Consider the following 25,944-nt stretch of genomic DNA (forward strand, 5'->3'; position numbering starts at 1 on the left):
TCACTTTTCTGTTGAAAATATAAACAAATCATCATCATGTTTAACATGAAATAACTGATCTCTATTGTTTACATACTGTTTAGCATCATTTCCCTTCCCTTCTCTTAGTCCTTGTGTTATCAATGTAAACATATCAACATCATTAAACTCCTCACCATCTCCTGTCATATAACAGAACATACTCACATCTACAGTATGAGGAATATGAGGAAGACTATCAACAAACTTCTGCCATGTTGTCAAACTCATTATGACTTCATAAAGCTCAATGTTCTTTAAACTCTTCATCTCTAAAGGTAACTGTATTATATTGTCAGTTAACCTACAATACCTTAACTCAAGCTTACTGAGATTGTGTAACAATGGTAATACTGTGACTAGTCTCTTTGTTATGTTGGTATGATATAATTGAGATTTATTGTTATCATCTCCATACAATTTAAGTTCTTTTAATTTGTTAGATTTTCTAATAATATCAAATATTTTCTCATAATTACTATCTTTCAATTCACTAAATTTAAATATTTCAAGGTTTGTAGTATCAGCATCTATCACACTAACAGTATTATACAAATAAAGGTACTGAAGTTGTTGATGTTTTGATAAATTTACATCATGCTGGTTCTCACACTCACATTTAACATTAAAAAGATGTATTTGTTCAAGATGACTGGTTCTCTCAAGAAAATTACAAAATGTAGTAGTATCATCATGACTCATTGTTATACCACTCATACTTATTGCTACAAGATTGATCATACTAGGTAGGTTACTAACAACTGTTTTACACACTGGGTAATACTTGTCAGTGTAAGAGACACCAGCAAGAGACAGAGATTTTAATGTTGAAGTATTTACTTTAATTGTCTCAGAAACACAATTGTTTATCTCATCAATCAACTGTTCATTACTCTGTGTACTACTAGTATCACTTTGTGATTCATATCCATATTTATTTCAATTTTTTCAAGATGATGAAACATTGGTAAATATTTTGTAAATTTAACATTTTTTGTGTTGATGGCATCTACCTTAATAGACAGAACAGAGTCAGGAACAATTTGATGCTGATCAATACCTGAACAAACAATATCACAAGACTGACCCCCTCTACCAATGACCAAATCTCCTATATAAAATACAGGATTACTTCCTATATTACATGTTGCATTAAATTCTTCCATTGAGTCAAACATAAGCTTTTGAATATCAGTAATACAACGATTATCCATATCTATTGTTCTCCTGAATTCCTGACCAAGAGAGTCTTCTGACACAGTATCATATATGTATTTTGAAACATATGTTGCTAATCTAGGTTCTTGACCACATAGCATAATGATAACATTTGATTGCTCTAATATGTCATGTATTGTTGAACATTTCTAAAAAACCTCTTTTATAAACTTCTTGGCTAATTCCTCATTTCCTTTACTATCTGACGAACCCAATTTCATATTAAAATTGATACCAATATTCGCTGCAGCCAGAAATTCTTGCATTGATTTGTGAATAAAAGAGAACAATGAGCTTGGTGGTTCTGATACAGATAAACTTGGACATTCATCTTCTGTCATTATTCCAAGTTTCAAGCAATTTTCTCTTACTTCATCTGATATCTCTACTTCATCAAACATACAAATGTCAAATGTCAAGGATTTATCCTTCGGACAATTAAATAGTGTCTCATAAGCCAACTGTGACACTTCATAAATGAAATGGCGGTTTAATCTTAATTTAGTTTTATCGGCTAAATATTTAGGAAGATCTACTTTCTGGGCACTCTTCATAAGTCTAGTACTTGTTCCTGTAGTTTTCATGTCATTCCAGGTGAAGAATAACTCTAACATACCGGTGTAGATGGCACATCTTAAGGTTTTATCGAGTTTACCATCAAACCATAGACATATCAGTTGATGTAGCATAATTGGTACCTGTTTTAAACTTTCCAGAGACTCTTCTTTTAGCTTTTCCCTACAATCTCTTGCTTCTTTACTAGAATGTCTTTTTATATTTAATTGTGAAACTGTCCTATTTACCATTTCCCATTCACATCTAAAATCAAAACCCTTCAGATTCAGCGACTGTTCAATCTTCACATCACTAGATCTTAATGTATGAAATTTCCATGGCCTCGAAGTAGTTAATATTGTGTACTTCTTGAAGATGCTATGTCCTGGGACATTTTCAGAGGACCATTCATCTAAGCCATCAAGCAAAATTATAACTCTAGAGGATTCCTCTTCCAGAAGTGTGTTTAACATTTTCATTTGGTAACGTTTTTGAAGCATTTCATCGATAGTGTCAATGTTTCGATACTGTCTAAGAGGGATGTAAAATACAAAATCAAATTTCTTCATCTCTATTACACCATTGAATTTCAGTTCATAATTTTTGCTATCATATTCAGAATCATTACTGTCAAATTCAGAGTCTGTTAAGTCACCATCAGAGCCATCACTATCAAATTTAAAGTCTGTTATGATATCATCAGTGTCATCACTGTCGAATATGTAGTCATTTAATCTATCAACATAGCCATCACTGTCAAATTTAAAGCCTGTTAAAATATCATCAGAGTCATAAATGTTAGATTCGGAAGGCATTGAGTCACCATCAGAGTCATCATTGTGGGATTCGGAGTGTACTAAGTCATCGTTGTTATCTTGAATGTCATCACTGTCACTTCCATTTTTCTTCATGTCACCCACATGTTTTTCATTCCCTCGTTTCTCAATAACACCTTGATGTGTCTTACTGCCCTCTTCGTTTTCAATGTCTCCACTATGTGCCCCCTTTACCTCTTTATTTACAATGTCACTTCCTCTTTTTTCATGTTCTTCAAAATCACCTCTGTGTTTCTCTTTGCCATCTTCAATTTCATCGACACCTCCAGCTCCATGTGTTTCATGTCCTTCATTATCACCTCCTTGTTCCTCAGTGCCACTTTCATTTTCATTGACACCTCCTTGATTTTCATTGTCACCTTCATGTTTTTCACTGTCACCTTCAGGTTTACTACTGCCATCTTCATTTTCATTGCAAGCTCCATGTTTTTTACTGTCATCTCCATGTTTTTCACTGTTCCCTTCAGGTTTACCATTGCCATCTTCATTTTCATTGTCGGCTTCATGTTCCTCACTGTGTGCCAAACACCAACAGTTGACCAGATATTTACAAAAACTAGTTTTACCTGACCCTGCATCTCCTATAACATATACAGATTTTTTGGGGACTTCATCCTTTGTAAAGATTTCTGACATTGTTTTAACCTCCACCTCCTTTGTCTCACCCTTTTCTCGTATTATTTCCCTCGTTATTTTGGGCCTAATATAAATCTCATTAAAGCTACATTTTTCACTTTTTGGTTGTAAAGGTGTTGTAGGAACTTGCAGCAGGGTTTTTTGATACTGTTCAATCAGCTTTTCTCGCCATTCTGTAATTTAAATCATAAAATGACATCAAATTGTTATGGACAAATCAATGAATAAATAATACAGAAATATATTTAAGAAATGAACACAGCACTGATGGCCTCCTTGAATTATAAAGATCAATCAGCCAGTCAGCAAACATTAAACAGCCTATGACAGTTTATGACAAGAGACAGGCACTACAAAATCACCTGCCAAACAAGGGCAACATTGTCGCAATAACCACAGAAACATTTGACAGAAGTGTGGGCATTATAGACATGCATATAGGAGATATTATGCTCTGGGCAATATCTGGAAAGTATCTGTACATTAAGACATGTGTTTTTTTTTCCTGAACTTAAACCCCTAAATGTGACTTTGACCTAAGTCGCTGCGAACTAAATTTTGTGCGCAACACTCTGACTCACATTAGTGCCAAGTTATATTGAAATCCCTCTATGCATGTAGAAGTTTTGCTCTGGACAAACTTTTTTCAACGACCTCTAAGTTTGACATTGACCTTTGACCTAGAGGTCTGTTTAATGCACAAGACACATCTTCACATAATGGTTAACATTTCTATTAAAATTCATTACAATTCCTCCATGGATGTAGGAGATATGCTACGGATAAAAATTAGACGCGGTTTTTTTATTGTGTTCTTTTCTTCATAATGAAACATAACACTGTGAAATCATTTATATTCGCGGGGCACAAATTTTCGTAGTTTTCGTGGATAGGTCAATCTACGAATTTAAGTCCCGACGAAATTTTATCTCAACATATACTTCTTACCATGTCTCTGTTCCATATATCACAACATGAGTCAGCGCTTTTCCGGCCGATTTTTGTGGTATGAATGTATACTAATAATCAGGTCAGTGACAAATTAAATCGATAAGTAGTTTAGTATTGCAATATTTAAGAAACTTGAAAAACAAGAGGGCCATGATGGCCCTGGATCGCTCCCCTGACCCATCAACCGCATCCAAGCAATGTCTTAGACAAGCATCCTGGCCAAAATGTGACCTCTAGTGTGTTAAAAAGGTTTTCCAAATTTGGGCAATGCGACCTAATTTTTAACTGGAGACGACCCATATTCGAACTTGACCTAGAAATCATCAAAACAACCTTTCTGACAAATTTCCTGAATATTTGGATCAAAACTGGACCCACTACAGTATTATAAAGAATTTCCTATTTTTAGCTCCTGTGACCTAGTTTTTGACCGGAGATGACCCATCTTCGAACTTGACATAGAAATCATCAAAACAACCTTCTGTCAAATTTCCAAAATATTTGTATCAAAACTGCAGTCACCAGAGTGTTAACAAGCTTTATCTATTTTTACTTCCTGTGACCTAGTTATTGACCGGAGATGACCCATCTTCGAACTTGACTTAGAAATTATCCAAACAACCTTCCTGACAAATTTCCAGAATATTTGGATCAAAACTGTAGCCAATTGAGTGATAACAAGCTTTTTCTATTTTTAGCTTCTGTGACCTAGTTTATGACCGGAGCTGACCCATCTTTGAACTTGATCTAGAAGTCATCAAAGCAACCTTTCTGACATATTTCCAGAATATCTGGATCAAAACTGCAGCCAGTAGAGTGTTAACAAGCTTTTTCTATTTTTAGCTCCTGTGACCTAGTTTATGACCGGAGATAACCCAAACTTGATCTGTAATTCATTGAGACAAACATTCTGACAAAGTTTGACAATGATCCAATCAAAAACGTGACTGCTAGACTGTTAACACCCCAATTGTTGACGACGCACAACGCACGACGACGGACGCCGGACATAGCCCCATCACTATACCTCACCTTGACCACTTCGTGGTCAGGTGAGCTTAAAATCCATTGTATGTCTTCAGTTTGCTGTCACAAATGTCATCATAGGGACTACTTGATCGTTGTAGGCTATTTGATTGTGTAAGCCAAAATACGTGACATAATCCAGTAAATATGGAAACCCAGTGCATTAGTTAGCGCCGATAAAACTTTACACGACTAGTGTTTATATGATCCATTTAAATAAATTTCAATATGTATTTATGTGACTGCTATTCCTAAAATATTTAAGAAGCTTCCGTATTTTTACTAGATACACACATACATATCTAACAGTATTGAGGCACTTACTCGTATTAATTTATATGCATATCAATTTACACCGTCGTAGTGTGTAGTTTTGGACCATTTCAGGGCGTAAACTTTTTAAATCGCTGGTTAAAAAGTGACAGATGACGTATTATTTATGCGATGTTTACATTGGCGAATTATAGGGGCAGTGTTTCCAATGGAGCTGCATATCATGTCACACAAACGTGTTAATTGCTGTCAATTATGGGCAGTTACTGTCTTACTCCCAGAGGCAAGGATTAATTTTATTGACAAGATCTGTGTTATATACACGTGGTAAGTAACACAGCGCGGTGATTAAGTGAAAAATAATACTTTCCATTGCTAATATTTTTTTTACAAGAAAATGAAAATCCACAAATTTAAGAACCCAAGAAAATGCCAGTTTGATAAAACCACGAAATTTCATGTCAACATATACAAATGATTACACAGTACTTGATATGATATGAAACATCAAAGCGTTGTCCTGTGCGGTCTGAAATTGGGGTTTGCAATAACTCTACATGTAGTTGGGAAAAGTACTGGCAACTAAAAATGGAACCTTTCACAAATGGCCCATATTCATTGTTACTGTACATCTGCAAAGTAAAGCTTTCTTTTTTTCTTTTTATACTGGAACCTTGTCAATTCCATTTTTTATTCAATTTTTAATCAGGATAACAGTTTGGCTATTAAAAATCTTAAAAAGAAACAAGAGGGCCATTATGGCCCTATATCGCTCACCTTAGTAATAGATCTTATAAATTATTTTCCTTTTTAAAAAAAAAAACAACAGGTTTATAAAATGCTTTCATGTCATTTAAAGGTTAGTGTCAAATGTAATGTATTTTTGGCCGACAGCAACAGGAATGCAAACAAGTGTTTAGAAATACCTCTTTTTTCTTTTCTTTAATGTACAGGTTGCTAAAAATACACTCCCTGTGGCGTGTTTACATCATGAAAATTTTAACAATGACATCATCATAAACAAGACGAAGTACAAATTTGGATCATACTTCAATAAAAATGGGCCAAAGACAAAAATCGCCGGGTTACATTTGTATACCAAATAACATGACTCCTGAGGCTGTGATGTTACAAAAATTTCCTACAATTGACCATTCATATCGAACATTTAACTAAGTCGGTAAACTGGAAGACGATAAGCGATAGACCTGAACTTTGCAGTCACAATACCAAATTTCAAGAGGCTGTGATATGTAGTTGCTAAGAAAACTGTTACGGAAATTTCCTTCCATTTACAATTACTGCTGAAAATTTCACTAGGTCAGAAAACTCTAAGTGGATGAGCCACATACCTGAAATCATATCAATGTTGTATACCAAACATCAAGAGGCTGTAATAAGTAGTAGCTGAGAAAATTGTTACAAAACATTCATACCATTGACCATTATTATGAACTAAACTAATGAGAAAATTGTTACGAAATATTCATACCATTGACAATTATTATGAATTTAACTAAGTCAGTAAACATGAAGTGGATAAGCGACAGACCTTAAATCGAATCTCATGGTATTGGACAATGTGTTAATGCTGCAAACTAAATATCATGAGGCTCTGATAAGTAGTTGCTGAGAAAACTGTTACGAAAAATAGCCCAACCATTTCGCCTGCCTGCCAAGAATCAAGCCTCAATACAGGATGGCAAACAGTATTATATGATTTTTTTTTTCGAAAACCAGTATTATAGTTGTAACAGATATCCCATTAGTGTTTAAATATCAAAATATTTTTGATAGTGTTTACTCAGGGGTATCATGTTGGCCCAAGCATCTGTGGTTTATCATAATTCAGAACACCCTTTCTAAAAAAAAAGAACAACAACAATTAGCAGGGATCTCAGGAAGGTAAACATTTCAAGTGGCAGACTGTTTGACCAAAATTTTCATGAGTCATTTCAGTTTTTTCCTCTCTTTGAATCTCTTCATGAACCATTTTCATGTTTCAATAATGAATTCAAAAATTACTGTTTGAGAAGATTTTCAAGTATAAATCGGCGGCACGAAATACCCAATTATAACCAAATACACCCAAATATACCCAAATATAGCAATATTTATTTTTGTTTGCATAAAATATAGATTATAATGAGAAATAAATAAATATTTATAAAATAATATGACTTAGCCTGCTATAACTTTTATTCATTCCGTTGAAATGGACAGTAAAGATGTTGTAAGGAAATAATAGTTGTGACATTTGCTTATCTAATATATATATAGGTTCTTTATGAATGTACTTGCAATTTTAAATCAAGATATGGATATGGTATTTGTTGTCTACACTAACATTTTTAACGTGTAATTTTGTTGAAATTTCATATCATATACATGCAAGTGTCCATCTTATTTAAAAAAAATAGCTGAAATTGAGTACATATACAGTATTTTGGTTCAAAACACAATGATAGGAAAATGTATATTTGGGTATGTTTGATTATATCTTAGTGAAAGTGTATATTGTATTCATGATTGAAACAGCACATTTTTAGCATAAAACATTTATTTTTAGTATAATTTGGCAATATTTTGGTATATTTAGGCAATATTTGGGTATATTTGGGCAATATTTGGGTATATTTGGGTGTATTTGGGTATATTTGGGTATATTTGGGTATTTCGTGCTGCCCGTATAAATTGATAATATTGTGAGGTTAAGTTACTTTAAAATTACGTATTTTTCTTGCTTAGTTAACAAAATGATAAAGATAATTAAGTATTACTAGCACCATGGATAATTCCCATAATTATTTTTCCATTTTCACTAACATTTATTGAGGTCAATAACACATGTGTACATGTATAATTTTATAAATCATAACACGGGACGTCGGGAGGTGATATTTACATAAATACAGAATGTCATGCCTTTAAACTTAATAAATAGTTAACAAAATACCTATTTCAACGAAGCACACCGATAATTGTATTCATCTTCACTTCTTTGTTGTGAAATACGAGTTTATGTTACAAAATTTCTCAATTTTCTTAATTGGTGGACGTTTCGTCATGTACTTCCGGTTTAGTATAATTTATAATCTCAACTCGAGGTCAGATTGATACAGATGTTTTCTTAGGCAAAATTGTTGGTTTGATTTGATTTGATATGCATTATTTGATAATTCGAATCGTATGTTTGTTCTCAGAATGAAATATTATGACATAATTCGTTCATCAGTAGGTGCGCTGTAGCTAGCTGCTATATGATTTTTCCCGCAAACCGGAAGGACAAAAAATGTAATATCCGTTCTGTAAATTAAACTTTTATCTTAATCAACTAATTTTTGTGGGAAAAAAACAACATTTTTTGTTCACTTTCGTTTCTTTGTGCAATTTCATGCACAATAAAATGTGCCAGTCATTGTCAAGAACCGAAATATTTTACAATTGTATTTCGGAAATGACACAGTCTTCCTTTCTGATGATATAACGAAATTAATGGAAAAATCCATTATTCAATGGGGAAATCAACTTCACTGTAGCTCTCAAATGTGTGCTATTCTGATCGACTCTGTTTTGAATTAACATTCACATTCAACAAACTTTTCATCCTTCTTATGCTTTAAAAGAAAAATCTTCATAACAATGTCTGTTGAGACAAATAATACAAGATACACTGTCTCAATTTATCCCTACAAAGAAAGTCTATATAACCTTGCAATAAAAAAAAACACTTTAACTCCCAAAATAGAGACCAATTTTCAGCTTTAGGCCATAATTTGAATATCCTTTGTAGGAACTAACAAGCTAATGCCTTGTGAGAAATATCTAAGCTCTAGCCCGTTCCATTTTGAAGTATAAGAAATTTTAAGTTTTTCTTTTAGTTGCCATAGCAACCAGAGTTTAGCATGGAATGGCATTCTTTGAACAATCTTGATAGAGCTTCATACGATGAGTATTCCTGCCAAGTTTCATTAATATTGGCCAAGTGGAATTGTAGATGATGTCGTCTGAATAAAATGTGGACGGACGCCATTTGGTTGGCCATCCTAAAAACTCTATTGCACTTTGTGCAAGGTGAGCTAAAAATTACAGAAAAGAGGGAAAAAAAGAATGGATTTTTTTTTTGTGAAAATGAACTGAATATCTTGACTAACTTGCCCAGCCAATTTTCAACTTTGCAGGGCAAGTGGGCAATGGATTATTTTTAAATTGTTTTTTTTTTTTTTTGCAAAGTACAAACATTTACATTTTTATTTGTAAAATGTATTGGGTACTGTATGAGGTAAGTTAGAACACTATTTTCCTAAAGAAAATTTTTGAGTTTTTTGGTGGTGTAGCGGTCCATGCATTTGGTAGAGTGGGTCTTGAATAAAACAAACTTTTGTGTAAGCAAAAAGTGTTATCTATATGACAACAGCTAGGGTTTTGTAATAAATGATTCATTACAGTCACACAAATATATAAACAAGAGGGCCATGATGGCCCCAAGAGGGCCATGATGGCCCCAAGAGGGCCATGATGGCCCTGAGTCGCTCACCAGAAACAACTGCTTTTCAGTGTTGGAAAAAATTATTCATTGTCAATTTTTTTCTATAGAATATGTTTAAACAATAATTTTAAGAAATCCCATGATCTGGGGCATTTAAGCTTTAGCTTAATTGGGGCCAATCAAATTAATATGAGCAAACTTGATAAAAGACTACCTAAGAATGCTACAAAGTTTGGTGATAATCTTTAAATTATTTCAGTAGGAAATGATGTTCAAAGATTTTTCTATTTTTGGCTTTAGTGGCCCCAAAAAGGGGCTAATCAAATTAATATGAGCAAACTTAATAAAAGAGTATCTAAGAATGCTACAGACAAAGTTTGGTGATCATCCATCAATTAGTTCTGTAGAAATAGACGTTAAAAGGTATTTCTTTTTTAGCTTTACATATGTAGCTGCCTCTAAAAAGAGGCTAATCAAATTAATATGAGCAAATTTGATAAAATACTACATAAGAATGCTACAGACAAAGTTTGGTGATCATCCATCAATTAGTTCCATAAGATGTCTGAAGGTTTTTCTATTTTTAGCTCTAATTACCCTAAAAGGGGCCAATCAAGTTAATATGATCAAACTTGATAAAAGACTACTTAAGAATGCTACAGACAAAGTTTGGTGATCATCCATCAATTAGTTCTGTAGAAATAGAAGTTAAAAGGTATTTCTTATTTTAGCTTTAGCTGCCCCTAAAAGGGGCTAATCAAATTAATATTAGCAAATTTGATAAAATACTACCTAACTACAGACAAAGTTTGGTGATCATCCATCAATTAGTTCCATAAGATGTCTGAAGGTTTTTTCTATTTTTAGCTCTAATGACCCCTAAAAGAGGCCAATCAAGTTAATATGATCACAGTTGATAAAAGACTACTTAAGAATGCTACAGACAAAGTTTGGTGATCATCCATCAATTAGTTCTGTAGAAATAGAAGTTTAAAGGTATTTCTTTTTTTAGCTTTAGCTGCCCGTAAAAGGGGCTAATCAAATTAAATATGAGCAAATTTTGATAAAAATACTACATAAGAATGCTACAGAAAAAGTTTTGGTGATCATCCATCAATTAGTTCCATAAGATGTCTGAAGGTATTTCTATTTTTTAGCTCCAATGACCCCTGAAAGGGGCTTATCAAATTAATATGAGCAAACTTGATAAAATATTACCTAAGAATGTTACAGACAAAGCTTTGAATAAACATCCATCAATTAGTTCTGTAGAAATAGACGTTCAAAAGATATTTTCTATTTTTAGCTTTTTAGTGGCCCCTAAAAGGGGCCAGTTTAAATAACATGAGCAAAATTCAAGTGTGACTGGCACAAGGATGCTACAGACCAAATTTTAAGTAAATCTGCCCAGCAGTTTCAGAGAAGAAGATTATTGTTGACACATTATGACGGACACCGCAGTATCCCCTTTGATACTAGCTGATAGCTCAGTATGAACCTTCGGTCCTGGTGAGCTTATAATACATATCAACATAATATTAATATAACGAATATATGAAAATGAATGACCAAACAATGACCAAAGTCATTCCAGTATAGCCCCAACCATATAATGTGGTAGGGTATAATGAAATGTTAATTACATGAATTTCATCATAAAAATATAATTTAGAGTCTTATCATTATAAACTTGTAAAATTACAAAGTAACAATGACCTTTACTTGTTTTTTAATTAACAAATGTCATACACTTGTATATACACCATCAAAACAAATATTCACTCACCTAACTTGGCTTGATCATAATCTGTCTGACTTTTACCTGAGGAGGTTTCTGTCTTAATTTTTGCCATTTCCTGCAAAAACAAATCATTTACTTTACTCCAAAAAATTATGGTACAAAAATAATCAACAATATATTATTAACTTAAGTATAATTACCACCATAAATTGCCCCATTTAATCACTTATGCTAAAAGGGCTCTCTTCAGCATTTTGAGACTTGGGCCAGGGTCCATGCAGGAGGGGAATTTTGCATGATTTTTCAAATATTTTTCATTCAAGGGGAAATTTCAACAGAAGAAAAATTTTAATTAATTAAAAACAAGGGAAAACAAGATTCAGGTAAAAAATTTATCAACAAAAAGCAGCTGTCATGAAATATTTTAGTTATTTCCAATGTTTGTTTGTTTGTTTGTTTTGGGTTTTACGTCACACCGACACAGTAGAGGTCATTTGGCGACGTTCAAGCTATACTGTTGAAGAAAGACCTCATGCACAATTCCTTGCATTATTCCAGGCATGAACGGCCACCTGAGTAAACCACCGACGTTCCGTAAGCTAGCTGGATAGCTTCCTCACATGAAAGAATCCAAAGTCCTGTCAGGATCCGAACCCACAGCGTTGAGGGGCAAGTGGTTTGAAGTCAATGACCTTAACCACTCGGCCACGGACAATATCTCATTCCTAACTCCACTTATTTTCCATAAACCATTTTACTTTTTTTAGTAACAGTAACCTTGTTCTTGACCCCAGGGGGTCCCAAAAGCAATACCAGCTAGGGTCTTCATATAAGCCTACTAAAAATTACACCAAGTTTGATTACAATATCTCATTCCTAACTCTAGTTATTGTCCAGAAAACCATTTTTCTATTTTTACACTGTAACGGTGATCTTGACCCTAGGGGTCCAAATGGAATACCAACCCAGGTCTTCATATAAGCTTGCTATCCGCCAAGTTTGATAACAATATCTCATTCCTAAATCTAGTTATTGTCCGGAGACCATTTGTCTATTCTTAGTAACTGTGACCTTGAACCCAGGGAGTCCAAATGCAATACCAACCCAGGTCTTCATATAAGCTTGCTATACACCAAGTTTGATTACAATATCTCATTCCTAACTCAAGTTATTGTCCAGAAACTATTTTTCTATTTTAAGTAACGGTGACCTTGACCCCAGGGGGCCCAAATACAATACCAACCCAGGTCTTCATATAAGCTTCCTTTATGCTAAGTTTGATAACAATATTTCATTCCTAACTCTAGTTATTATCCGAAACAATTTTTCTATTTTTAGTAACGGTGACCTTGACCCCAGGGGGTCCAAATGCAATACCAACCTGAGTTTCCACATAAGGTTGCGATATACCAAGTTTGATTACAATACCTCATTCCAAACTCTAGTTATCGTTAATTGGCTAGATACTATTAGTTTTAATATTTTTGCCACAAGAACTTAATTTTTTTTTCTTTACAATTAACATATTATCTTTATCTTCTTTAATGCAAAGATGCAGATACAGGTGTAACATATATCGTTTAGCTAACAAGCAGAAGGAAATTTGTTTTACCTTTTTCTGTTCTGCAACAAGAGTCTCTAGGACAGTAAATTTCTTTTTTAAATCGACATGTTCTATTTCCATCTCGAGTTTTTCCTTCTTCTCCTGGACCATTTGTGATTCAAGTTCTGTGATCGTTTTCTTAAGATCTTTAAGTTCTTTTTCATTTTCAAGCTTTTCCCCATCCTTTTCTTCTGACATCTTGGTTTCAAATTCTATAAACTTCTTCTTTAGATCATCGTATTCCTGTTTAGTTGCAGCATCATCAATTGAATTTAGAACTTTTTTCATTTCTTCATTGATTTGTCCCAGAATTTCATCAAAGTCTACAGTAGTTATATAGAGGATATTTGTTTGTTTTGCATGTAAGATTGAAATATAATTTCACTGAGTGAACACCAGATGTAATATTTTCACGAGTGGCGTAGCCACGAGTGAAATTATAATAGCTGGTGTTCACGAATGAAATATATTTCAATCTTATATGTAAAACAAATAAATTTTCTTTTTATTTCATGCTTTTTAAGTGATTTTAAGTATTTTTTACTGATTTTGCCGCGTAACGTCGCGCATTTTCCTTTGTGACGTCATCACATCATGACGTCACATCATTAATTTTGAAATATAGTTCTGTTAAATTTTGTCTAATTTTGTTACATTTTTAATATGATGTATGGTGACATCGACTTTCTTTTCCTAAAGAAGCAAAGTTTATGCATGACAGCATTTATTTCTGCCTTTTATTCCATTTCCTTATGATTTTCTATTCATCCGCATTCAGATATAGTCCGGCTACTGTGAAAATTATATTTTATAAATTTCACTAGTGGTTTATCAGAATATAATCATCTGATATATTACAATAAAACACTGGAAAGCATGAAATAAAATGAAGTCCTTCTTCTTCAGCTAATGAAAAATATCAATTTCTTTTATATTTTCCTTCATAAAAAATGAAGTTATGTGAGTTATAATACTTACTCTTCTATGTAACAAATTATATGCAAGGTTAAATTTCAAAATTATCTCAATTGTTTTTTATTTTAACTCATACTTTTTCTGAGGGCTTCAAAAATCTGCTTTTAAGGCAGGATGTGTGGTATAGTCATTTGATTGCCAGAATTCTCTATTTTCTTCACCATTTGTTTTTCTTACCTGTTACTAACAAGCTTAGATCTGTATTCTTCATATTTACACTTGTGGGTAATTTTATTTGATTTCATCAAGATAAGTTAACTTAAGGCAGTTGTTACTTAAATTTGACTAAAATGAAGTAACCACTTCGAGCACTTTTTTCTATTTAACCCTGTAAATTTAGTAAAATGTGCTTATTTCAAGTTATGATAATTTAACTCTTTAAAGGTTTCAAACTTATAATTTATTATGTACACTTACATCTTGGAGTTTCAGTACAGCTTGTTGTGCAGCTGGTTGATGAACAAGTTCCTTACTATCTTGTAGAACTGTTATCATATCATCTATGTAAGTATTTGCATCGCTTTCCTCTAATTCCATACTGCTTGAGTGGAAAATCATGTTTCTGTACTGACGTACCTATTGAATGAAAAACAAATAAAACAACATATTTATAGGGGTGTATCACTTAATTACACTCAGAGTTAAATGGACATTCTTTTTTATGCTTTGTTGCTGTATTAACATAGTAGTTACCTTACAATGAAGCGTAAAATTCTACGGTATCTACATTATTTAACAACATCATTGCAAAGGAACAGCAAAATATGCCAGAATAAATAAGGCTTAGTAATCAAGGATCAAATGTGCTTGAGTTATCAAGAATAATTTTTCACATAGAGAAAAGCCCCAACATTCTACAGAAATAAAAGAACATTATAATTAAAGTATATAAATCATTAAATGATTAAATCTACCTTTGAAAAAAGATTGTTTGGTCCTGCAACATTGCCTCCAATATGACTATGAAAGTACTTGTTATTTATGATAACATGAAGCAACCCAGTGCAATCAGTTTCGTCTGCTGATGTCTTGTCCTTGTACCCAGGAGCATTTATAAAACATTTGCAAACCTCCCACGGTTCTGTCGACCACTGTTGGACATCACTGTTTTTCCAAAAAGGTGCCAGTGGCATTGATGCATGATACTGTATAATGCTGTCATAGATGGCACCACATACATTGTTTGGACAGGGTCTCTTTTTATTAGGAAAGCAACAATTACATTTATCTTGATTGAGGGGACATATCCCTTTTGAGACTCGGACATGGTCTGGCTGGAGAGCTGTTATCCGACAGGCGCTGCATGGTACGTTTGGTTGAGGAGTCTTTGTTTGTTGTATTTTGTTTATAATATCTTTGTGTTGCTGTCTTCCTATGTCATCACAAAATGGCGCAAGTCCCTCTTTAAGATAACCCAAGCCTAGGCCAGCCTTAACCCACTGCCGGTATTTGTTGTTCTTTAAATGTATTTCATGTGCCATCTTGATTTCTAGAAAGAACAAATTTTTTTTAGCTACAATATGTAAGAATCCAAGGAAAACCAACATTAACTATGATTGATCACGAACACTTGTACATGTATGCCTTGAAAGCTGGGTCCAGTTAAGGGAACATGAACTTTAACTCATAATGAAGGCATTGCTACTATCACTAGAGGGCCATATTGGCCCCAGATTGCTCAACTGAGATTTGTTGTTAGAAATGGTCATAGACAGAAATAGATATTATTTGGGCTACGTTGAGCGACCAAAATTAATTCAACCATTTCTATGTCTCTGCAATTAATTTCTATAATTTGAAATCACATTTCAATCTGTGTCAAGATAAAAGTTGATACAAAGGCAGGGCTTGAGCAGGGTCAGAAGTTATTTCTCCGTCAAGCTGTTTTAGGGATAAAGGAAGAGACTTTAAGTAGAACTTGGAAGACATGTTAGGCGTCACCTCGAGACATATTTCCTGTCTTTTTTTCTTCGGAATTATAAGCAATGAAACTTTACAAACCATAAAAGAAATAAGAAACAACTCTCAAAATCAATTCAATTATAATTCTACTTTCCATAAATATACAGTACAGATTAAACAATTTACTAAAGTCTTTATTATTTTACGGGTGGATTGTCATAGCAACATCCCTGCTACATTTTTGACTTTCCCTTATCAACTAATCGGTTACCTATTGTCCCTCTAGCCACATAATTACTCTCCTGTGAGTGCGGACGGACAGACGGACGGACGTACGGACTGACGGGCGCCAGGGGGTATAACATAATATTCCCGAAATTCTTTCGGGCATATAAAAAAGTCTAGAAATTACTATAGTATATAGCCCTTATAGAACATTACTTATAGTTTGTTTCAAGTACCTGTCGAATGACAAAAATCAAGACTAAACATAACGGAAACAGGTGCCCTGTCAAAAGGACATGTCTAAAACAATACTGTGGCTAGTAAAAGGACAACTACTGTATGGTAGCTGTATTTGCACTTCAGAAAAAAACTTATTTCTTTGTGCTAAAATGAAATAATTATATGTACGAAACAATCTGAATTTTGAAGATTATTTTGTCAAATAAAAATCCGATAGATCTAAATCAATTATCATTATACTTTGAACTATCTTTTGATTCGAGATTCATCATTCAAAAATGTCTACATTTTAGTCTATGCCCATAATTATCTTAACACTTAAAAATTGGTGTAAAACAAAATTGTTGGGACAAAAAGAAAGCTAAACATTCAAAGCATTTAGGAACATTTTGGGTTTGTTCAAGAAAAAGGGTTGTTAACTCAAAAGAATAAGTAAAAAATTAGATTCTGTTGTATGACTGCCATTTAGCCGCAATCTTGAGACCACATCTTGATGGCAAGGTTAAAACAAGAGGGCCATGATGGCCCTGAAATCACTTACCTATATATAGGCGCCTGGGCCAAGGCCAATTTTAAACCAGGGGCTTTTATTTGAACAAACTTGCTAGACACCCATTAGAAGATGTTTCATGATAAATATCTACAGTAAACTCAGTGCGGATTTTGCAAAACCTGCGTGTCCCGGCGGATGTGGCTCATCACAGACCAAAATATGCTCAAATATTGTGACAGAAAATTTTCACCACCGCGGACATAAAACTACAGCCGTAAGCGTTTCCCCAGCGGAACACTGCGGTTGATTGCGGGGGAACGCGGTGTTCAATCACCGTAAACCGCGGTGTTTTTCATCGTGAAAACGGTTAAATTTTACAAGTAGTTCATGGAACTTGTTAAAACGTTATGGAATAGATGTAATTGTACAGTAAAGAATTTATATTAGAGTCTACTAAAATAATTTATTTGCCTTTATTTTCAATTTCAGAATGTTTTTGGACATCAATTACAGAAGTTGCAACAGCTTGCGTCCGGGCCCGTACCGCTAGTCAAATGTTATTGCAACCTCTATTTTTTCTGTGAACCCCGTTTATTTAAAGAATATACTATGCAAAGCTTTTAGTAGATTATAATTATTAGAAGAAATTTATTTAAACCTATGAAATTCTTACTGAATATGTCTAATTTGAATAAAAAATATTGAATAAACTATGCATTGGAAGTTACGTTCTCTATTATGGGACAATAAAGTTGATATTTTCTTTAAAAAACTGCCAGTTTTTTTAACGACACTATATATTCATATTGTGACGACCTATACTGTGTAGAGCGTTAAACATGACAAATCAACTTTTTGTGAAGTCAAAACATGTTTATTTCATATTTACAAAGAGACTGTGTAGCAATTATCAATATTTTCTGATACCATATCTGAGCATAGTATATCTTTACATATGCATGTAGAAGAAAAAAATTCTATCAACCAACTATCTTTATTTCATCAAACAAATTGTAAAAATGAGGTACGTTGTTTTAATTTTGTAGAAAGATGTGTTTTCCGTTGGCTAATAAATTTGGTAGATTGACGGGTAAAATTTCTAAACTCTATTTATATTTCATCGTATATTGTAAAAATTTGGGGCTCTGTTATTTTTGTTGCAAGACATAAAATAAACATGGAGATGTAGTGAGAAATGTACAGTTAAAATTTAAAACTGTATAATGTTGGTCCTAAACCAAAGAAATATCTTTTATATCAAAGAAAAGGCATCCTCAGTAATCCAGGCCGTATACCGGTATCGGTATAAAAAAAGTATTTACGGATAGTGTACCGTGGGTTCTGGCGGTGAGAAAATAAACATCATCTTAAAATTATTTTAAAAATGCAAGAACTGTGTATAAATTTCTTATTCTTCATTTTGAAGTGAAAGCACATCCACGGTCGTAGACTAAGTTTTTTTTTTAGATTTACTTGTTCTGACCCCCGCGTTATCCCGCGAAACACGGATGACTGATTTTAACGATAACATGACTGCAATCGTCGGTTTCTGGTCCGCGTTGGAAACAACTAGACACCGTTGATCGCGGGGAAAATTAGTATTTTTATCGCGGACCTCCACCGTGTTTGTCCGCGTTAGAAAAAAAATGACCGCGATGGTATCGCTGAAAAGGCTAAATCCGCGCTGAGCGTACTGTAAGCTCTACCTTTTTGGGGATTTTATATGAAGATTTTTTCTAAGTTTTTACAATGTACATATAGGGAAAAACAATGGCCGCCCCCCTCCCCATTCCGTCAACGTGGCCAATTTTTATCCCAAGGCTTTTATTTGAACTAACTTGGAAGACACTCACTGGAAGATATTTCATGCTTAGTATTTAAACTATAGCTCTTTTGGTTTTCAGGTCTTCCATTAATGGAAGTTTGGAAGTCATATACTCTCTGATTTTGGCTTGTGACTTCCAAAATCTGACACTTTTCAGTCTTTACCTATATAATGTGTCTACCAATATCAGAGATTTTGCAATGACTGACTCCCAAATTTTTGAACTTAGTGGAAGCCCTGGGTTTTTAAAAGATTTTTTAAGTTTAAGTTACTACATGTATACACATAAGGAAATCCATTACCCGCGGGCATGGCCAATTTTTACCCAAGGACTTTTATTTGACTAAACTTGGTAGAAAGAAGATTTTTTAAGTTTTTACTATATACATAAAGGGGAAAAAACGACCCCCTGGTACGGGGCTAATTTTTATCCCAGGGCTTTTATTTCAACAAAGAAAATTTTAATAATTTGACCATCAAAGTCAAGATCATATATGAGTACAGGTCTGTCAGGTTATTCTAAAGGGCTATCCTTGAAGATTATTATGTTCAAATTTGGAGACAATCCATTCAAAAATAACAAAGTTACAGCCAATAATAGCAAGAACAAGCAAAATTTGGACTTTTGACCTTGAAAGTCAAGGTCATTTACAGATGAAGGTCAAGGTTAGTGTAATCTACTGAAAGGTCTTGTTCCAAGGGTTGTTGTGGCCAAGTATAAAGACAAGACACCAAGAACTAAAACGTTATAATCCAAATACCTGTTTGTGGACGGCAACGGCAACGCCGCCAGGACTATAACAATACCTCTACTTTTTTTTAAAAAGTTGAACTAAAAGTTGCTTGGCATTTTTCGTTAAGCTTCAGATTATTGTGATTGTAATTAAACGCCCCCTATTGCCTAAATGAACATTTGGTATTTAGACTTTTTGAAAAATAAAGTAAGGATGTTATGTTGACTCTAGGAGAGGGACAAATTTAGGGCAGACGACGATCGATAATCAATTTCTACACCCGATTATTGAATCCATGTAAACAAAATGCTATTTTTAGCGATGTCAATTACCGAAAACTTCAGAGCGTTTTACACAAATAAATATGACTGTTGAAAAGTGGAATATATATATGTCGGGCTAATTTGGGGAGAGTTTCGCTAAATTATTTACATCAGTGTTAAACAACAGGTTTATCGTGAACAAAATACTTCAAAATTAATAAGGATTATAAACCCGAAATGGAAATTCTAAATTTAGAATCATTTATTTTATTCGGGCTTACTTCGTATAACTTCCCCGTGGTGCAGGGGTAACGCGCTCCTTTAGGGTGTTTAAAAGTTTGATTAAACAAGAATTTTTTAAAACTATTTTTAAATATTGACGATTTGTTGTTTACTTCTTTCACATTCCTCAGTGGTATAGAATTCCAAATCACCATGGCATTAAATTTGAATACATCATTAAAAATGATTAGTACGTGGGTTGTAAGACGAAATTATTTTTTTGTTAGATATCGATCTTAAATTATTCTTTTGATTATTTGATATTGTAAGTCTCGGATATATTGAAGGGGCATATTATTCAGTGCTTTATATATTTGGACAACGGTGTGAAAAATACATTTTTTCGTGAAAGGCATTTTTTTTAAAATTTGTGTATAAATTTTCTGATCGTGGTTTAGAATACTTTTGCAAATAAGGTTTTGTATTTTGTATATTCGGCACATTTTTTGTTTTCTTTCCTCCATATATTACAATGGTTATCAAAATAGTAAGAATGTATGCATTATAAAAAGGATGCGAGGTTCTTTATATAAAAAAAGTACTTTATACGCCTAAATAAATTAACTTCAATTAGTTCACATTTTGTCGAGTTATCTGTATCTTAAATGTAAATTATATCTTCATGTACAAAACTTACAACCAGTATTTAAACTCCTGCGGGCTAAATGATATTTGGAGAAGAGATACTAACTCTTTCTTCATTACACGGATTTTGTTTGAAAACTCGTCTGAATGGCAATGATTTCTAGCATTTTTTGCTAATACTTCTTTGTATATATCATGTGTACTAGTATATCAATTAGAGGCAATACTTAAGCGAACGAAATAATGTTTTAATCAATCGATGGAAGAATTTCAGAAACTTTTTCGAACACTATTGAAAACTTAAAAAAAACCTGATCATATTCTTTTCGTAATAGACTTAAGGTAAAAATATTGTCAATTAGTTCTATTTATTACTTGTGCCTTAACTCTGATTTACTTAAGTAAACATGTATCAGTCTTTGTGAGCGTGCTACAATGTGTTGTTTTACGACAAGACATGTTAAATAATTCTCAGTTTGATACATAAATATAAAATCTTTAAAACGTGCAACACTTCTTTCAATTGCAATGTTTTCAAATAATGGTCATTATTGTAAAGACGATTGGAGTTAAATATTTTATATTTTTGAGATAACAACTTCTTTCAATATGTTTCTTGTATTTTAAATTTAATTTCTTCAGAAACTCTGATTTATTTTCAGATAAAATAAGCATGGAATTTCGTTTATGTTATACCGTTATCCACTTAGACTACTACTCTGTCTATTGCCTCACGATTATAAAACATATATTGTTCTTATAAAGTAACATGTTCTTTGAAAATTGCCTAGGAATAAAAGAAGTAATTATGCTAGGTATCTGTTTCCTATATATCGAGAAATACCTTTCTTAACATAATTTTAAATGTCGGTTTCAAACAAAAGAAGTAAATATATCTGACCATTTGATCGTTGGCACAAAATAAAACAAATCTTAATTGAACATGTCAAAGTGTATAAGTTGATTATATTGATATTTGTTCTTACATTTTTGCATCTATCTAATATGTGAGCTTTATGTCTTCGTATGTCCACTATAACAAAGTGGTTTATTTAAACTCGATAAATTTATAACATTTTGACCAATACTTTTACAGTTATAAAGCGTTGGTGCTAAACATAGCTTTCACGTGTCTTAGTAAAAAGGAAAATGTGCAAAACGTATGTTCACTGAATAAGATTATTTAACTTGAATATAATCAAGTGCCAATTGCACTATTTACACACGTATAACCTACTCTATACCCAAAGCCCAAATTTATTCAAGTAATGATACATGTGTCAAACTTCCGCTGCGTGATCTAGGGTTTTGTATTACACTCGCAATATATAGTTTACCTTCTTCTTGATCTATTAACGTAGCAAAAAATTATATGATCATAAAAATAGCTTTTATTCGTAGAAGTATTACAAAGTTGCAGTACGTACGTTCACTAGATAAGATAATTTTATTCATTTAAAGCAAAGTGTCAATTGTATTGTAAACCCATGTATAACCTTTTATAATTCCAAAGCCCAAATTTATTAAAGTAAAGGTAAATATATCAAACATCCTCTGCATGATCTAGGGTTTCGTGTTTAACTTTCTTGATAAGTGTACAAAACAAGAGTTTAAAATGTTCAATCACGTGTCATTTGTAGTGTTTATACGTGTACGAAATTAGAGTGTTTGCAAAACTCGGATTCATTTAAGGAAAGGTAAGCATATATCATACTTCCTCTGAGCGATCTAAGGTTTTGTAGTTCAGCGGACTGATCAAGTTTATTGTTTAATTGATCGATTTACGTACAAAAAATAATATTATCCTTTAAATGTTCTTATTCGCAAAACATTTCTCGCGATTTTAAACAAACAGACATGTCATAGGTCCATGTACTTTGTTCAAACCAAAAAAGCACCAATCATTTAGATATTAATGCTTATTTATTATCTCTTTGAAGAAAAACCGACCGAAATATAAATATATATTGTCAAGACATGTATTCAAATCTGAAAATATATAACCCATTCGCTACATTTGCTTTCTTCTTAAAATGTTCTTTAAATTTTCATCATCAAAACTTTTCAACTTTTTCCTTAATCTTTTATGTATTTTTTTCAAAGAAAAACAGTCATAGCAATTACCTTTCTAATTAAGCTTTCCCCAAACACAGAGTACACACTCCGTCTGTATTAACTAAGCTTTATTTGCGTAAACACAACGTATTCTTTGCCGTTTCTTTCTTTATCAAGCTTATTTCAAATATAACGAACGTAGTAGAAATTTGTCTCGGTTCGAGAGACAATATTGAGCGAATGTGTTAAGGTTTATTTAAAGTTTGGAAGTATTACCATTTCAAAAATGCTAAGAATATGCTAAACAGTTATTCAATTTTGAATTGAAACATATGTAGAAATCGTCCTGAACAAAAGAGCTAATGTTTCTTCCTGTAAATACTGTTTAACCCACAGGAGCCTACAAACTGGTTTCGAGTTTCATATATTCTATATACTCAGGCAACCTAACAATAACATGACGGATGGCATGCCCCGTAGCGTCCCTTTTTGATGTCTTCTTTCGTCCTTTTGTCATCATGTGTTGTTTATTCTGTATTAGTTTTGGCATAAAGCAGGCGTTGACCGGGTATAAATGATGGAATCTAGTCACTTGGATATGTCACACCATCAACATCTTTGATTGATGAAGGTTAACCATATATATGCAAAAGATGCAGGTATTACATATATTACGCGAAAACCTTATATTCATGTGCGTTATGTCTCTTCTTTGCTCACACATAAGCAGAAACAAACTAGGCTAAGGCTGACATCAAAAGTTAAGCCAAACGTTGATGCATGTGATTACTACCAGCCGGGAGAAATAGACACAAATAGAAGCTCTGAATTACTTATTATATTTTGTTCAGATATATCAAAGCAATGTACTGAAGTGAACTATGATAAAGTTTCATGATTGTGCTACTTATTCTGATGGACTAAAGGCTCGTTGAGACATTATCAGACGGTATGATTTAGAAGTATAACAACCATTAAAACTAAAATGTACAGTGAAGACAACTTTCTTTTGATTTCATGAACCTTAATGCTAGATTTACATTACAGTATATGTCTTTTTGTAATTCCTTTTGTGGAGACCTCCAACGACGAAAAGCGACATTTGTCAGAATCTTTAATCTGATAATAAGTGTAATCAACGGGATTTCGTAAGAATTAGAAATAAACATGTAAACAAAGTAGTAAGACAGAATAATGAGGATGTTGAATACCAAAACACTGAAAACAAGGATTATAGATTAAAAAGTTTAAAAATAATAAAGAATGTCCTTGGTCGTTCCCATGAACGCAAAATAATCTTTCACTGTTAGTCCTAAACGCAGAGCAGGCTTACATGTGCTTGGGGGTGGCTCTGTTATTCCTGATCAAAAAGTAGTAGAAATGTACTACTTAAATGGACTTTCATTGATAATACACGCCCGTGTAAACAGTGTAAATCTTTACAATCCTCCAGCAATTTAATACTACAAGGGATCTATTTGGAGAAAAATGTATCTAAAAGTATAATTTTGAGAAGTGACCTATAGGAAGCAATGTACACATTATCAATGGGACTTGCAACCCACGTGAATTACCGGAAAGAGGTCAAAATATGCAGAAATAGCCCTTACTTTGTTAGTATCGCAGTAGAAATAGTGTTATACATACAGAAAATCAGTCATTAATCGCACATAAGATAAATTATTACTTGAATATTGAATCTTTATCTTTTTCCGAAACTATTAGATCATTTATTCCAAGTTTGATTTTAATAAAATACCTTGGCTCATATTTAGGCGTGTGGCTTTAATTGGTCGATACCAACACGGTGTAAATATTAACGGATACTCCTGTAATTTAATACTTCAACGGATTGATTTAGAGGAAAATGAAAATGTAGTAAAAAGTAGGCAAATCTACAGTTTGGGGTTTGACAGTAAATGGTAAAATACATATTAAAAGACAACCAAAGATCAATTTGCATATATGATAAAGCAGTCAAACTTTTCATGATAAATATTTCCCCGTGCAAAATTGAAATAATGTGTAACCTCGGCTGAGTTCTCTTTTGGAGTGCAAAACTTCTTTCCAACATATTTTAAAATTTCATAAGGTAAACTTTCACAATAATCTTAACATCAAAAGGGCAACAACACCTTAACCCTTGTTCCAAAAGGGCTTTTCTCCGAAGAACTTACACTGCAACAATATAAACTCGTCAATTATAAAGATATACAATCTCCCTTGACAACAGTGGTTTAGAAATAATTTTTTGAATACCCTTTGAATGAGCAGTGAAAGTGTCGCTGTAATGTTGAGTTTTTCCCTCTATTTGTCCTGAAGTAGATTTTACCTTCCCGGTAAATATTTTAATGTATGGGTCGATATGGCTATAAAGATATTTCTTCTATTCATAAAACATCCACTGACTTATATCAATAAATAGTCAATACTATTCTATGAAATCGTGTTATACTATAACTATTGTTATTTCATACTTTACAATTATTGACTATCAATCATTTGAATATGATATGATATTCACATGTTTAATATCATATGCAATTATTTGAAGACCAAAACCATTCAAACAAAAATGCTCGCATGCCTTAGGCAAACCAAGATATGTACGATCTAAACCCTAAAAAGTTGTTAAATGTTCATGTCAAGACAACCTTAAAAATCATGTAGGTTAATTCAGAAATGATAACACATAAGTTGTAAAGAAATGTAGATATACATACCTTATTCTTATTCTCGTCTCTTTTCTGTTCCTCAAGCATTCAAATGTTAACTTTCAGGTAAACCTTTCATTTTTTATAATCTTTATATTAACTTCATCACAAAATGCGTATATTTCTGATTAAAATAAACATACCGTAAGTTCTTCTCCCTAGTGTTAAATGTTTATCCTGGGCTCTCTGCAGCCATCTTGACGTGTCTCAAATGTAATGGCTTTTAAGAAGGTTTACATCCTTCAGGTTAACATGTAATTTATACCTCGTTATTGTATTTTTGTATTTCGAAACGTTCGCAATTG

The 25,944-nt window shown here is 33.0% G+C and overlaps 1 protein-coding gene across 1 annotated transcript; it reads right to left on the minus strand.

Moving 5' to 3' along the window:
- Positions 1-1,385: 1,385 nt before the first annotated feature.
- On the minus strand, positions 1,386-25,921 carry LOC132731956 (uncharacterized). Its single transcript, XM_060718260.1, has 7 exons — positions 25,783-25,921; positions 15,236-15,810; positions 14,739-14,897; positions 14,232-14,252; positions 13,356-13,682; positions 11,789-11,858; positions 1,386-3,436 (listed from the first exon to the last, which is right to left on the minus strand). The coding sequence occupies exons 2-7, from the start codon at positions 15,800-15,802 to the stop codon at positions 1,386-1,388; spliced, it is 3,195 nt and encodes a 1,064-aa protein (XP_060574243.1). The 5' UTR covers positions 15,803-15,810; positions 25,783-25,921.
- Positions 25,922-25,944: the final 23 nt, after the last annotated feature.

This window comes from Ruditapes philippinarum, unplaced genomic scaffold, assembly GCF_026571515.1.
Source record: "Ruditapes philippinarum isolate M1 unplaced genomic scaffold, ASM2657151v2 ctg3008_1_1_1_1, whole genome shotgun sequence".
Taxonomy (NCBI): domain Eukaryota; kingdom Metazoa; phylum Mollusca; class Bivalvia; order Venerida; family Veneridae; genus Ruditapes; species Ruditapes philippinarum.